The sequence below is a fragment of the Cervus elaphus genome, chromosome 2, assembly GCF_910594005.1.
Source record: "Cervus elaphus chromosome 2, mCerEla1.1, whole genome shotgun sequence".
NCBI classification, from domain to species: Eukaryota; Metazoa; Chordata; class Mammalia; order Artiodactyla; family Cervidae; genus Cervus; species Cervus elaphus.
The window spans coordinates 3983275-3999191 of NC_057816.1; the positions used below are offsets into that span (position 1 = coordinate 3983275).

Here is a 15917-nt window from a genome sequence, read left to right on the forward strand (position 1 = left end):
TAGAAGTCACCCTCTATCCCTATCGGAAATAGCGGCTCAAATCGGCTGCCCACCCTGACGGTAGCGAGATGAGATGAGGCTGTATTGTCCCCTACCTCCCGCCCTAAATGCCAGGATAGTCAGGACCCATAGTTTCAACATCTCTTCTGCATTTGTTCACTCAAATGGCCAACACTGTCAGGTCAAAGGATCCTGTGGGAATTTCATTCATTCATTCATCTATGGGGGGATTGATTCAGGCCAAGCCCCACGGGGAGACATTGAGGAAGCAGAGAACAGCAGACTAGTCCTGGCTTCCTTACAACCTCCCAGGGCCCTGGGTGCGATGGACACAGGGAGCCGGGGGGACGGACTCCTGACCCAGCCAGGGAGTGCGGGCAGGAGGGATGCAGGCACACCCTCCTGAGGTGGGCCTCTGCGCCAGATCACCTACAGCAGGGAGAATCCAGGCAAGCAGAGCGGGGACTGGGCGCTGCAGGCGGTGGGGACAGCCAGCACAGAGGCCCCGAGGGGCAGCAGAGCCTGTGCTCCCAGGGTCTGCGGGAGCAGTGACTACTCAAGGCCGACGGGCAGGGGCCAGCCCATGTCTGAGCTCACGTTCCTCACCCTGAAGGTGAGGGGTTACAGCTACACCTGGTGAGCACAGCGGGCCTGCAGGCAACATTGGCAGCTGGCAAGGATGGAGGTGGGGGCTAGGGGGGGCCTGGGAGCCTGTCTTGCTCTGTGGAGGGCAGCCCATCAGTTAGGGGATGGGGACGCAAGTGTCCCGCCTTGCTTTTAGAAGCTGGGAAACGAGAGATGTTTCCTGTTAACAACAGTAACCGTGAGCCCGGCCGGCTCCCTCCTGGCCTCAATCCCTCACTGAGCCTCTGCTGCACCAGCCGTCCCAGTGAGAGCCTGAGAGGGGCCATGAGTCAGAGCCCACCCGTCCATTGATGTCACCTGTCAGCCTGCCCGTCCCCCGGCGGCCTCCTGGGGGACCCAGTGAGGGCTCAGAACACAGTCTCTTCTCTCTGCAGACTTAGGTCAGGCAGCAGTGCCCGGGGGTCTTGGGGGAGGTGAAGGTACCAACAAGGAGGACACCAGTCCCTGGGGGTGGGGGCCAGGGCACTCGTCCCTGCCAGCGCCTCGAGAGCACTCTTCATGCCCATCCTCCACCCGCCAGGGCCCCACACCTCCCGGTCGCCATCTCAATCATCCTGGCCGCAGGACACGGGACGGCAGGGCACAGAGACAGACAAGGCCTGCCCACCCTCCGAGACAGTAGGTCTGAGCAGGAAGCAGTGGGAAACTGACCTCGAGGGGCCTTGGAATCAGGATGGCACATGGCGAGAGGAGAGACTCACTGTGCCTGGGGAGCTGGGAGCTGCCTGCAGGAACCGCAGAAGTTTCTAGAAGGAAAAGGCTAATGGGTACCCAGTGGGGGAAGGACCAGCGTGTGTAAAGACCTGGATGGGGTGGGGAGCAGAAGTAACACGGGCATGGGTTTGCTTCCATAGCTCTTACCAGGCTCCGCCAGACCGATAGAGGAGCATGTGAATCTCAGCCCAAGCCCCTGACTGCATCTCCCCACCCCAGTCCACAGGCCTTGGGGGCACACCTCACTGTTAGCACTTACCATAGTCTGAATTGCATCTCCCTAAATTCATATGTTCAAGTCGTTAACCCCTAATTGCTCAGAACATGAATGTATTCGGAGATACGATCTTTAAAGAGGTAATTTAGGTAAAATGCGGTCACTAGAGTGGACTTTAATCCCACAGGACTGGGGTCCTGATAAGAAGAGGCGGTCAGGACACAGACACACTCAGAGGGACGACCCTGTGAGAACACGGGGAGGAGACGGCCGTCTGCACGCCCAGGAGAGGGGCCTCCGGAGGACCAGCCCCGCCCACACCTGGGTCTGGGAGTCCAGCCTGCGGGACTGGAGACAGCGAATGTCAATTGTTTGAGTCGCCCAGGCTGTGGGACTTTGTGATGGTGGCCTGGGCTGTGAGGTCATCTTTCAAGACGTGCTTCAGAAGCACCAGCTCTCGATGGGGGTCACGGTCCCCATGGGTGAGTTGATGGCCTGCAGGGGCTGTGATGTGGTTCTCCCTCACTGAGTCCTCGCACCCAGCACATGCAGGAGGAAGGACAGTCTTTCTTGTTGCAGAGGGGAGACTGAGGCACGCAGAGGTCTGGCCAGGCCGCCATCTCTGGAGGCTCCTGGCAGCTCCAGCTGTTCCGCATGTGGCCCCACACCGGGCACCGAGGGGGGCCAGGGGCCGGAGGCTGCCCTCCGTCTGGAGGGGAGGGAGTAGGGGCAGGTCACGGGGTGTGTCTCCCCTCTCCCCCTCAATCCCGAAAGAATTCCTCTTCCTCCTCCTTTCAGGCTCAGCTTGGAGCCTCATAATAGCCAGGAAACAAGCTGAAGGTCCACCAACAGCTGATCAGATGAACGAAGCGTGGTCCACCCACACAAGGGAATATTACTCGGCCCTGAAAATGAACAAAGCACTGATGCTCGCTACCACGTAGATGAACATCGAAACATTATCCCAAGTGAAAGAAAGCAGACACAGGGAGACAGATACAGCATGACTCCATTCACATGAACTATCCAGAATAGGGAAATCCATGGAAACGTAGAGTGGATCTGTGTTGCCTGGGGCTGAGTGGGGGAGGGAGGAAGAAGTGAACGACAGCTAAAGGTTTGAGGTTTCTTCTGAGACAATGAGAAGGTTCTAAAATCAACTGTGGTGCTGACCGCACAACCCCAGGGTGTTACAAACTACTGAACCGTACAATTTAAAGGGTGAGCTCTAGGATATGTGGATTCCATCTCACTGAAGCTCTTTAAAGTTAAAAATAAATGAATAATTTGAAACACTTGGTTTGGATGGCGGTAGTATTCCTGAGGCCCCCAGACTTAGGTCACCCTCCTGGGTCTGTCCTTCCCCTCCCTGGTGAGCTGCCTGGCCCAGGACCCCGCACTGGGGCTGACCCACCCCGAGACCCTGCTGGCCTACAGGAGAGCGCGCCCCCTCCGTGCCCGGCAGCCCTCACTCTCCTGGCCCACAAGCAATGTTCAGGTCCTCCTCGGGTGCCAGTGGTCCCACCACCCCGGCAGCCCAGGGATCCTGGGATATTTGGTGAGAAGGGGGCCCCCAGCTGAGTGCATCCAGGAAGACCCTCGAGAGGGAGCAGAGCCCCCCAGTGGGTGGGCTCTCACCTGGCACTGGAACCAGATTCTACCCTTATGAGTCAGGTAGTCGTGGCCGGGGAAGGCAGTCAACTGGTCTACCCAGAGGTGGCATCTATTGGCAAAAACTGGCCCCGGCTGGGCTTGGAGAGTCTGCCCTCAAGGACTATCCCTGTTGCTCCTTATCTTCTGATTTTGCTGGAAGCAAAGTTGGGGCCAGAGAATAAAGACTCCTTTGCTCAGCCCTGGACCCTCGGCCTATCTGGGGGGTCGAAGGGCCAGATGGAGGCACCAGACCCTTCGCTTCACTTCCCAGCTAAAGGTTTTGAGATGATGAGAAGGTTCTTGACTTCAGCCAGTCTTTGCCTGTCTCTGAGCCTCCATTTCTCATCTCTAAGGCGGGGCCGTGCAGGGCTACCCTGGCTCTGAGCTGGCCCTCTGTGGGCCAGGCCTCTCTCCTGCTGCTCTTGGGGACAGGGGGTAATTAGAGCGAGTCTGGGGCCTGAAGCCAGCACCACATCTGATAGTCACCCCGGTGGGCAGGCTGGGACCACATCACAGAACACTGTTCTCCATCCCCCCTCCCCGGCTCCCTCTCCAGTGGAAGCGGCTGGAGGTGTGAGGCCTGGACCTAAGTGAGGTCAGGGTGGTCACCCAGATACCAGATAGGATTGGGAAGGGATCTGGGGGTGAGGACACCCACAGCAGAAGTCCCAGAACTGGTGGTAGGAGGCCAGCTGGGGCCAGGCCTGGGGGTGTCCAGGCTGGGGTTGGAGGAGACCAATTAGTCAAATGGCAGCAGTGACCATTTGGTAGCAATTAACAGGCTCGCTATTACCGAATTACACACCCCCCACCTGGTTCCGTATTGAGGGGGAGGTCGCCGTGGGGTGGGTTGTGTGGGTGCCCCGACCTGGCCCAGCATGCCTCTGTGCCTGCCAGGAAGCTTTCAGGAAATCGGGCACCCCTCCTTGGTTATGCCCTGGCATCCGAGGGCCTTGCAGCCCAGCAACATTCAGAGCTAAGCCCAGATCTGTGAGAGCCTTGGGGACAGGAAAGACGGGGATCAGGGAGACTTTGATGACCAGAAGTCTCAGTGGGTAGGAAAGCAAAGGTCGGGGCAGAGAGGGAGAGGCTGTGGGTGGTGGGCTGGGGTGCAGGATGGTCGGCGAGGCCCCCAAACACCAGCATAGGAAGGGGCTGTTCCAGAGCCTGGTGTGGGGAAGATGGCAATTTTGGCTTTTAGATAGTCCTTCTGACTTCAGCCCAGAGGTTACTGCCAGGACCAGGGAGCTTAGCTGCCTGAGAGAAGTCCCCCTAACAAGAATGCCCACGGGGAGTCAGGTCTGCTGGAAGGAACCTGGGGCGTGTGGGCCTGCTGTCCTGGCCTAACAGTTCACAGCGCCCAGTTTGCATAATAAACTGTGGTCCCTTAGTGATAAGGTCGGCCTCTGCACTGATACGGTGGTGGAACCTTTGCAAAGGTACCTTCAATGAGTTTCTCTCACTATATTTGAGGCATTTTCCTAAAGGAAATTAACCCTGAAGACTCACTGAAAGGACTGATGCTGAAGCTGAAGCTCCAATACTTTGGCCACCTCACACAAAGAGCCGACTCATTGGAAAAGCCCCTGAAGCTGGGAAAGATTGAGCGCAAGAGGAGAAAGAGGCAACAAAGGATGAGATGGTTGGATGGCATCACCGACTCAATGGACATGAGTTTGAGCGAGCTCCAGGAGACAGTGAAGAACAGGGCAGCCTGGTGTGCAGCGGTCCATGGGGTTGCAAAGAATTGGACATGACTTAGCCACTGAACGACAAAAACATACACAAGGAGCCAGCACCTCAGAGGGGTGGTGCTACACCGCCAAGGTCACAGGACTAGGAAGTAGCTGAGCTATTCATTCATTTATCCGTGGAGTAGTTTCTGAGGGGCTACTCTGTGCCCAGCACAGGCTAGAAGCTGCAGGTACAATGAATAAAACCGGCAGAACCTCCTGACCTCTCAGCACTCTTGGACCCCTGTTCTGTGGCAGTGATCCCCACCACCACCAGTTCTAGGGTGCAGGCAGACTGGGATGGGTGCAGGGCACCTACAACCCTCGCTACGTCTCTCCTGAGTTCTCGTTGGAAGTTCAAGTGACCAATAGCCCTAGGCCAGCTCCGTGGGTGAAGCCGCAATGGACTGTGCTCGGCTCCATCCTCAGGGGCTGCCTGACAGCGGTCCTCTGTCCCGTGTAAAGCTGGCTCTATCATCACGGGACTCTAGCAATTGGTGGCCTGTTCTTTCAACACTTCAGGGGCTCTGACTAGACAGACTCTAGCCAGAAGCCACTTCTCTTGGGACTGGGGTACTGAGTGATGCCCCAGGGCCACTTAGGCACTGCGGGTGCTGGGGAGGGCTCGCTGAGAACATGCTGCCCTGCTTGTGTTAGATCAGGGTACTGAGCTGTATCCCAATGGGATGTACTAGCTCTCGCAGCTCAAGAGAGCCCCTGGTGCCCCCCACACACCCCTTCCCCCAAGGAAGGACCAAGGTTCCAGATTCCGAGGCAGGTAGAAGGGACGGGGGACTCATCCCCACTGGGCTCATCCCCACGCCACTGACCTTGGAGCATAGACTATTGGACCCTACAGGGAGCCCTCATGCCTGCCAGGTACCCTTGCTTGAGCCTGGGTGTCAGTATCAGATGCTGGGCAGGGGGCTACAGGAGCACAGAGTGGGTGGATGGGTGGGTAGGGGAGCAAGAGAGGCGGTGAGAATGTGGCTTTTCCCAGCACTCCATCCTCAGCCCCTCTTCACTGGGATCCCGAGGGGAGGGGCCCCCTCGAGGTGCAGGGGGCATCTACACGGCTGCTCCCAGCCCACCGGGCGGGGATGCCCACCCACCTTTGCCAGTTTCCGCTCATCTCCCTTCTCGGTGACTAGCAGGCTCCCCACGCTTTTCTCAAGGCATCGGTCCCGAGCTCTCCGGGCCACCATCTCTGTCTCTGGGTCTCTCTCTTTTCTGTCCTGTTGTCTGAGCTGCGTCTGTCTCTCTTGCTCTCCAGGGCTGTCTGTCTCTGTGCCCCTTTCTCTGGCTCTACTGTCGTCCTCCTACAGCCCCAACCCCTTCTCTGGCGCGCTCCTGAGACTGGACGCTCCAAACGCCACCCTCATCCTTCCCGCGATGTGCCGGGTACTTGGGATGGCGCGAGGGGATAAAGCACCTTCAAGCCTCGGGCCGCCGAGGGCAGCGTCCAGGCTCCAGTGGGCAGCCCTGGGCGCAGTCAGAACCTCGGGGTCCCCCACGCGCGCCCGCGCCGGCGCGCAGGGCCCGCCCCTCCGCGGTGCTCCGCGGGCCCCCTTCATTATGCGCTGCCTTTAATGGGCGTTTGTCAGCGCGACTGCCCCGCGAGTTGTATTCGCGGACATCAGTCATCGGCGGCGTTCCCATTGTGCCAGGGGATTGACGGGGGGCGGGAGGGGGCGACAGGGCCTGGGGCGGCCGCCTCGAGGCCTCGGTCTATAATTTTCGGAGGCATAATTGGTCTGGGGGAGGGGCGGGGGAGGGGGCGGGGAAGGGACCTTTCAGAACCGGGAGGGCGCACGGGCTCGGGGCGCGCGGCGGAGCAGAGCCACGGCTCGACGGCGGCACGCGGGGGGCGAGCGAGCGCGGGGGGCGCCCGACCCGGACGCCGCGCCCTGCCCCGGCTCTCCACCCCGCCCGGCCTCCCGCCCCTCGCGCGCCTCCCGCGCCTCCGCTTGGGGACCGCATCGGCCTTTTGTTGCCGAACCGTCTTTTCTTTCAGCTCTTTGCGCAGCAACGGAAATCTCACCCGTTTCGGGGTGAAAATTAAAGGATCTCTCTCTGTGTGTCTCCCTCTCCCTCCCTCGCACCCACCGCTCCCCTCCCCTCCCCTCCCCTCCCCCGCTCCGCGGAGCCGGAGTCGGCACCGCCAGGCGCCGGAGCGGGCTCCGAGCGCCTCGCCTCGGCTCGGCTCGCTGTCCTTCCATGGGCGCCGCGCTCGCCTGCAGCCGCCGCCGCGGGGCGGGCGCGATGCCACGATGGACCTGATCTGGCTGCTGCTGCTCAGCCTGCTGGAGCCCGGCTGGCCGGCCGCGGGCCCCGGGGCGCGGCCGCGGCGGGATGCGGGCGGCCGCGGCGGCGTCTACGAGCACCTCGGCGGGGCGCCCAGGCGCCGCAAGCTCTACTGCGCCACCAAATACCACCTCCAGCTGCATCCGAGCGGCCGCGTCAACGGCAGCCTAGAGAACAGCGCCTACAGTGAGTGTCCGGCACCCCCGGAAGGAGCGGTGCCCACGCGGGGGCTGGCGAGGCGAGGGTGCCCGCCCGGGGACGCGGACCACCGCTGCGGCCAGAGGGAGACCGCCGAGGTCCCCTGGGCTCCCCCAACGTCTGGGAGCTGAAGAGAGGGGAGCTGGGGTGGTTGGGGGGGGGGAGCGGGTCACGTCCGAAGAGGCCCAGGCTGGTCGCTGCCCCCCGCGCCCCGCCGCCCGCTGGTCCGAGGAGGTGTGAGGAAGACCGTCCGGGGGCTCCCCGCTAGGTTGGGTTTGGTGGTCCTGACAAATCTGAGCCCTTTGAGTTTTTCGGAGAAAAGGCCCTGGACAAGGCATTTATCGTCCTCTTTATTATTTCGACCCCTTCTCCTCTTGCCGATCTCGGGGCGCTCCGCCATCCCGTCCGCCCTCCCGGCTCGCGGCCGCCCAGGGGGCCGCCCGGCGCGCAGCCTCCGCGCGGAAAAAGCTCGCCGGGCAGAGCGGGGCTCCTGGGGCTCCCGGCAGGCGACCGCAAGGATAGAGAATCCTGTCCCCAGACCGGGATGCCCAGCCCTCTCGCCTCTGCCCTCGGCCGCAGAGCGACCGGCGGGATGAGCTCCCGGGTCGCCGGGTGGGGGGCCACGGGATGCGGCTCAGGAGCACGCAGGGACGTCCACCTGGTGCTGGGGGCGCGGGCACACTGTCAGCCCGCCCCGCAGCCAGAACCCGCGCCCGGACTGCGCTTGAACCGGAGTCCCGCGAGGTCCCAAGGTTTGGCTCCTCCGGCCACGGGGACCCGGGCTCATGCGGCGTCCTTTCTCGAGGAGGAGCGCAGGGCCGTGGGGACTCGACGCGGCTCCGCTCGGTGAGGAGCTTGAGACCCAAGCTCGGGGCCGGGCAAGAGCTCAGTGGGCGGGGTGTGTGGCCAGAGAATCGGGGTCCTCCGCTGCGCCCCGCGATCTGCTCCTCCTCCCCGACCCGGGCGCAGGAAAGGGCGCGGTGTATTCCAGAGGCGGCCGGAAAACTCTGCTTCCTCCAGGAAAGCCGCGGTCCGGTGAAGGCATCTTCGGAAGACGCCTCCGGAGCCGCGCGGTGGAAGCCAAATGTTACCAGGGCGTCCACTGCGCGCGGGACAGGACTGCGAAAGCCCTTGCGCCCGCCTGGTAGCGATTCTTCGGTTCTGTCCAAATCCAGTCTCCCCTCCCACTCCCGGGAGTCGCAGAGCATCCAAACTCTTGAGGCATCAAGGCGGGCAGCCCAGAGCCGAGCTGGTCCCACATCCAGACGCGGGTGCTTTGGCTGGCGCGACGGGGCGGGGCGGGGGGAATCCGCCCAGCCTGCGCCCCAGAGAGCCCAGAGGCCGGCATCCTGTGCCCCCCGGGACCCCGCACGCTCCGGGCAAGGCTCTGGCGGCCAGCGGCCTGGCCCTGTGATCACTGACATGTGCCAGGGGCCGGACGCTGAGAGAGGGAGAGGCATCCCCTGGAGAGGGCACCAGCTGTTACCCCAGGGACACCGTGGCCCCACGTGGGGCTTTGTTGCAGGCTCCCCAGTGGGAAAAAAAAGTGCCCTCAGTCCTAACGGAAGGCGTTAGGGGAGATTTAAACTTTCTTCCTTTGGGTGGGGAGTGGGTGAATGCAGGTGGCTTCCCTTTGTGAGCTCCCTGCCAACACCCTACAGGCTCGAGACAATTATCTCCCACCCACGTCCCCTTCCAGTGGGTTTGGGTGGCAGCCTCAGTTCACTGGTAGATCCCGTTATCAATTCTCCTTGCCAAGGGCCCAGCTCCCCCTCCCAGTCCCCCGGGGCACTCCAGTGGGCTCAGACACAGCCATGTTCAAGAGGTTTGAATCCCAGTTCAGATACCTGTGTGCCATCTTGGGCAAGTCCCTCTGGCCCGCAGTCTCAGCTGGCGCGTCTGGCCAGCCCATCATGAAACTAGCTCACAAGTGCTGGAGAGGCTCCAGGGGGCTCCCGTCCAGCGCGGGGAAGTACTGGTTTCCTTCCCTCCCGGGTCTGCCTTCTTGCAGACGCCTCCCCTGGTGTTCCCCGTGCGGCACCTCCCACCCAGGGGTTTCTCCCTCTCCCGAACGTCCAAAGTCACCCCCTTTCAGTGCGGGTTGTCCTCAGCACCCCCATCCCCTCCCCGAGCTGGCGCAGGGAATCGGGGTGTTCAGCCCTCCCTGCCGGGCTCTGTGGGAAGCAGAGGGAGTGACGGGCTGTCCGACCCCTCACAGGCATCCTGGAGATAACGGCGGTGGAGGTGGGCGTTGTGGCCATCAAGGGGCTCTTCTCCGGGCGGTACCTGGCCATGAACAAGAGGGGACGGCTCTACGCTTCGGTGAGTCCAGGGGCTCGTGTTGGGGGCGGGGCACAAATGGAGCAGCTGGCTCCCCTGGACATCACATCAGAGGACATACAGGGACACGGGCAGCGCAACGCTCTGTCTGTGGACATGCCGGGACCAGCACCCCAGGTCCCACGGCTCCCTGCCCGGCACTCTTCTGCCCGAGTCTGCTTAGAGGCGGCTGCCAGCTGACGGGATAGAGATATCTTATGTTCTCCAGTGCTGTGCGGTGAGAGAACGCTTCCCCAGGCATTCTGTGGTCACCTTCAAGGTAGCTGAGAGGAGAGGAGAGGTTGTGCCCCAAGTTTCTACCAAGATAAACGGACCCTAGTGAGCCTGGGGATGAAGCAAGGGTGTCCAGGAGGCAAAAGGTCTTCTGTGGGCTCACCCAGACAGAGCTCTCCTGGGGGTGGAGTGAGGAAGAGGACGGAAAGGCAAGAGCTGTGAGTCGGTAGGAGGGAACCAAGAGGAAGGGAGACGGGGCCTATGTCCCAGGCACATAGGTTTGGAGCCCAGCCTTTGTACCATCTGGGTCTCTACAGAACAAGGGGTCTCGTGACTGTGGGCGTTGGTGGTGTCCATCCCCCAGGGGCGGGTCATACATGGAGTAAAATACATGTACTAGGAAGTTTCCTAGCTCCAACTAGTCATTACATGCAATTCAGCTGATGCTCCCTGGGCAGTGAGAGGCTTCCCACCCACCACCCGTCACCTAGACGACGCAGGCGAGGACCGTTTCCTCCGTTCGGTTGCGTTTGCAGGGGAAACACAGACATTTCCCCGCCTGTCTGAAGTCAGGCAAAGCACCGTCGAGAACTGCAGGGAAGTCCTCCTTTAAGCGGTTTTTTCCATCACAGATTTTTCACGGTTTGGCTAAAGGAAATGCAGAAGTAGGAAGATACCCATTTGCTCTCTGTGACCCAGGGGGGTCTGTGTCTGGGAAGAGGGACCCTTGGGTGCCCAGCCTCCTTTATACGTGCTTCTAGGGTCTGTAAACACCAAGTGCGGTTTATAAACACATGCCCTTAGCCCAGGGTCTGGTCTGACTCTTTCTTGAGGAGGATGGTGGCTTTCCAGACCCCTCCAGCCCTCCCCCTTGGTGCGGAGTGAGCAAAACTGACTTTCTGTTCCTGAAATGGGCTTGGACCCCCCACAGGCACTCCCATCCCTGATGGCGAGGGGAGGCCTCGCTGGCCTGCGGAGCTTGTGCAGGTCTTACTGACCAGGGGCGGCCTTTGTTCACGCTGGGCAAGTTCACACAGGGAGGCAGGTAGGGCTGGAATCAGGAGAGGAAGCGTCTGGCCGCTGCTATCTCTCCTGTGGGAGACCCAGGCCATGACCCTGGGGGGCAGAATTACGTGTGCCCCGTGGGCCAGAGCCTCCCTGTGGCTTCCGCCTCTGAGAGCTGGCAGCGCTGGCTTCAGGGACGGAGGAGGAGAGGTTCCTGGTCCCACGCGGGTAGCCCAGCGGTCTAACTGGGTGGGGTGGGACTTGGCAGAGCTCCTGGCGTGGGCACTGCATTGCAGATAAGCTGGAAGGTGAGGCAGCTCAGATGCTGCTTCTGTCACCCCTTGTCCCCGTCCCGGGCGCCCCTAGTTTGCCCGTGAGTGCTGCTCCGACTGCCCTGCCTCTTGACTATCTGAGTCCCTGGTCTTTGCCATCACCTTGCTTCTCACCCTCCAGGCTAACTCATCCGCTCTGTGGGTCAGCGGCCCTTGCACCCTGAGAGCCCCCAAATCCAGTCCTGACCTCCCTTCAGAGTCGTAGTTCCCCCCAAATGTCCTGATGGCTCAGAGACCACCCTGGCAGAGGGCAGCACACCCCCAACTGAATTCAGCAGCTCCCCTGACTCCCCTGCCATAGTTGTTACCCCACCAGCCACTCACTCAAACCCAAGATCAGCTGGGAGTCGTGGCAGACAGCTGCTTCTTTCTCAGCCGCACGTTCAGCCGATCTCCAAGTCCTCAAACATACTTCCTGAAGCCCTCGCTTCAGTTTCTGCCTCCCTCCACCCAACCCCTGTGCCCGTATAACTCAGGGCCTCGTTATCTCCCAGCTGGACCATCACAGCAGTCTTGGGACCCAGCTACTGGCCTCCAGGTCTCCATCCTCCAGTCCACACCCCACTTCCCTCCCTCTAGTCTCCTTCCATTCATCTATCCGTCCATCCATCCATCCATGCACACATCCATCCACCAACACCCACCCATCCAACTCTCTTTCCTTCCACCCACCTGGCATTCATTCCTTCATCCCTCAGGGTCCTGGGCACTTACCACATGTCACAGTCTGTGCTAGGTGCCTGATCAGTGATCTCCCTAAACTGCAAACCCACTCACATGATGGCCTCCAGGAACGCCCCATCACCCCCAGATTATCCCCCAGATTCCTTAGCTCAGCTCACAGTGGAGCAGCCCAGACCATCTTCTGCCTCCTCCTCCCACTGTCACTTCACGGCTCCCGTCCCCACTCAGGCTCTGGACCCCTTGACTTCTCCAGAACAAGCCCTGCTGCTCCCAGCCCCGACCGCATGCTTTCCCTGCCCCCCCGACCCCTCCTGCCCTCACGGGAACATGCCCTCCTGCTGCCTCCTGCTGCCTCCTGCCCCCACGGGAACACACCCTCCTGCCCCCTCCTGCTGCCTCCTGCCCCCACGGGAACACGCCCTCCTGCCCCCTCCTGCCCCCTCCTGCCCCCTCCTGCCCCCTCCTGCCCCCATGGGAACACGCCCTCCTGCCCCCTCCTGCTGCCTCCTGCCCCCACGGGAACATGCCCTCCTGCCCACTCCTGCCCCCACGGGAACACGCCCTCCTACCCCCTCCTGCCCCCACGGGAACACGCCCTCCTGCCCCCTCCTGCCCCCTCCGGCCCCCACGGGAACATGCCCTCCTGCCCCCTCCTGCCCGCTCCTGCCCGCTCCTGCCCCCACGGGAACATGCCCTCCTGCCCCCTCCTGCCCCCTCCGGCCCCCACGGGAACACACCCTCCTGCCCCCCTCCTGTTGCCTCCTGCCCCCACGGGAACACGCCCTCCTGCCCCCTCCTGCCCCCTCCTGCCCCCTCCTGCCCCCTCCTGCCCCCATGGGAACACGCCCTCCTGCCCCTTCCTGCCCCCTCCGGCCCCACGGGAACACGCCCTCCCCACTGGGAAGGTGCCTGCATCTCTGTCTGGTCCCCACCTCTGTCCAGCCCTGGCTGACTTTTCTGGAGCAGTGCCAGGAGCTGGCAAAGCTGAGAAGGATGAGCAGCCTCCCCGAGGATGAGGGTGATGGCAAGGAGTAGAATCTGAGCAGCTGGAGCCCGGGGTGGGGGTGGCTCTGGGGAGGGCCCCTGGGGAGGAGATTCTGGAGAGGGACCACAGGGGCCGGATAGGCACCACGAGCTGCCTGCCGTCCTGGTGCGGCTCCGCCCCTTAACCGTAGCCCGCCCCATCCAGGAGCCCCCTCAAGGTGCAAACAATGTTCCGCCCCCAAGAAGCCCTCCCGTAGGGCCTGAGCCCCTTGCTCTTGAGGTTCACAGCACTGTGTCCTTCTCCAGGACAGAGGGGCCTGGGAGGAGAGCTGGTTTAGCTGCTGTGTTTTTCGCAGACACTTACTGTGAGCGGGGCCGGGTGGGGTGTGCAGGTGTAAGATGCTGAAGCAGTGTGTCCGGCCAGGGGGTGGGGCGGGTCTGCCTGAGCCCACCCACCCACCCCAGAGGGCCCCACTACATGTAGGGGGTGGGCACAGGCCACAGGGGCATCAGATCTCTCCGTGATTTGGGGTCTGGCACCCATCCGGACCTCAGTTTCCCCCTCTGTAATATCTGGGGCAGTGGCGTCCAAATGCAGACCCAAAGAGCCCCAAGCATCCACCGAGGGGCTTCAGAGCAGAGAGGAGGGGCTGCGGGTATGGGGGAGGCCCTCCCCCTGACACGCTCCAGCCTTGCCTCTGGGCTCCCGAGCCACCAGAGAGATAGATGGCTGGCGCTTCCCATCTTGCTTCCTGAGGTCCTCAGGGATCCTAAGCTGCCCCGTCCGTAGGTCTGGCCCTGAACAGCCTGTGACCCCCGAGAATGGGGCTGCGGTCCACTGGGCCACCTGCATCCTTCCCCCCTCTGCCAATGGAGAGGGGCCCTGAAGGTCTCCCGTCTCATGGTCAGTCCCCGGAGAAAAGGCCAGTCCTCCTGGCCAGTTTCCCCTGTGCCCCAGCCCTGCCCTGTGGCACAGTGTGGGGAGGGAAACAGCGGGGGCGGGGAGAGGCTTGGCATGTCTGTCCACCTACAGCTGGGAGGAGAGCCTAGGCTGGCGTAAGACGTACCTGCCCCTTGCCCAGCCCCCCAACTGGAGACACGCCACAGAAGCCGGCAGGGGACCCTGACAAAAGCTCCTTCCATTCCGCGTTTGTCCGTCCAGACCCGGGGGCGGGACCCACCGCCCCCCCCCCCGCCCCCCCAGCCCCCGCAGGCCGCCCAGACCCGGGCCCAGGGCTCCCCTCCCCGCCTGCGTCCCCGGGGGCTCTGTGCGCTGACCCTGGCCCCCGTCCGCCCCGCAGGAGAGCTACAACGCCGAGTGCGAGTTCGTGGAGCGCATCCACGAGCTGGGCTACAACACCTACGCCTCCCGGCTGTACCGCACGGCGCCCGGCGGCCGCGGGGCCCGGCGCCAGCCCAGCGCCGAGAGACTGTGGTACGTGTCGGTGAACGGCAAGGGCCGGCCCCGCCGCGGCTTCAAGACGCGCCGCACGCAGAAGTCCTCGCTCTTCCTGCCCCGCGTGCTGGACCGCAAGGATCACGAGATGGTGCGGGTGCTCCTGGGCGCGGCCGGGCAGCGCGGCGGCCAGGCCGGGCCTCCCGCCCCCGGCAGGGCCGCTTCCACGCGGCAGCGGCGGCGGAGGCGGCAGAGGCCGCGGGACCGGGGAGGCCGAGCTTAGCCCCCGCCCCGGGGAGGAAGCGGAGGCCGTGAGTGTGCCCGGCCGGCGGCTGGGCTCTGAGCTCAGGCTGCCAGGACCCGGTGCAGACCCTACGACGGTGCCTGGAGTCCCCGCCGTCCGAGCCGACCCCGGGGCGTGCAGGGCTCCACCCCTGACTTCCCTGCGCTAGCCCTTCCCACCTGGCAGCCGGCTGCTCGGCCCAGGCCGACGGAACACACCCCCAACCCTTCCTGCTTCTCTCAGACAGCCATCACGTCATCGCAGCAAGGAGCCCCGTCCCGGCTTGGAGGGGGCTGCTGTGAACAGGAGGCTTGTAGGTTTGCCTAGGCGGGGAGCGCGCTTGCCCACACCGGGAGGATCCGCCCGAGCAAGGGGTCCCGGCTGTTGGAGGCGCTGTGGGACGATGGGGTGGAGCCTGTGTGATCAAAATGTTATTCTACGTTGTTATTTAATAGATGAGGATGCAGCCTGCGGACAAACTTGAAAGTTTTACTTGAACGAATTTGCTTGTGAGGATGGTGGAGTCTGTGCCAAATTGATGTCTTAAGATGTAAGATTGTATTCTGAGAAACTGGGCTAAAGACGCATTTCAATTCCCTGGTTTTGAAAGTTACTATTTTTTTTAAACCACTAGATGTTTGGATGGGAAGAAGAGACTAATGCGTCTGTGTGTGTGTGTGTGTTTGTGAATTCCCCTGAGTGTCTGCATGTGTGTGGGGGGGTATGTGGGTTTCCCAGGTGGCCCAGCGGTGAAGAATCTGCCTGCAATGCAGTATACGCAGGTTCGATCCTTGGGCCAGGAAGATCCTCTGGAGGAGGGCATGGCAGCCCACTCCAGTGTTCTTGCCTGGAGAATCCCCTGGAGAGAGGAACCTGGAGGCTACAGTCCATCGGGCCGCACAGGGTCGGACACGACGGAACGGACTTAGCACACAGCACGTGTGGGTGTGTTCCTGTGTTTATGTGTGAGTGAATCTACGTAAGTGTGTGGTTGTGTGTTCCTGGTTGTGCATAGGTGTGCACACGTGTGGAGAAAGAGAAAGAAAGAGATTGACTTTGTGTAGATATTCTCCAGACTCCCTCCATCTTGAAGCTGTGTGCTTCTCCGTGGAATGTTTTGAGCACCTGGGCTGCAGGCCACCTAGAGCCATTCCAGAACTCCTTCGTTCCCCCAACCTGCCACCAAGGCCTTGGGCGTTCCTACATTTGCTGAGAA

At 62.1% G+C, this 15917-nt stretch overlaps 1 protein-coding gene across 1 annotated transcript; it reads left to right on the forward strand.

The window, feature by feature from the left end:
• Positions 1–6760: 6760 nt before the first annotated feature.
• Positions 6761–15292, forward strand: FGF3 (fibroblast growth factor 3). The gene is made up of 3 exons (XM_043919373.1): positions 6761–7452; positions 9683–9786; positions 14324–15292. The coding sequence occupies exons 1-3, from the start codon at positions 7233–7235 to the stop codon at positions 14699–14701; spliced, it is 702 nt and encodes a 233-aa protein (XP_043775308.1). The 5' UTR covers positions 6761–7232; the 3' UTR covers positions 14702–15292.
• The last annotated feature ends 625 nt before the right edge of the window (positions 15293–15917 follow it).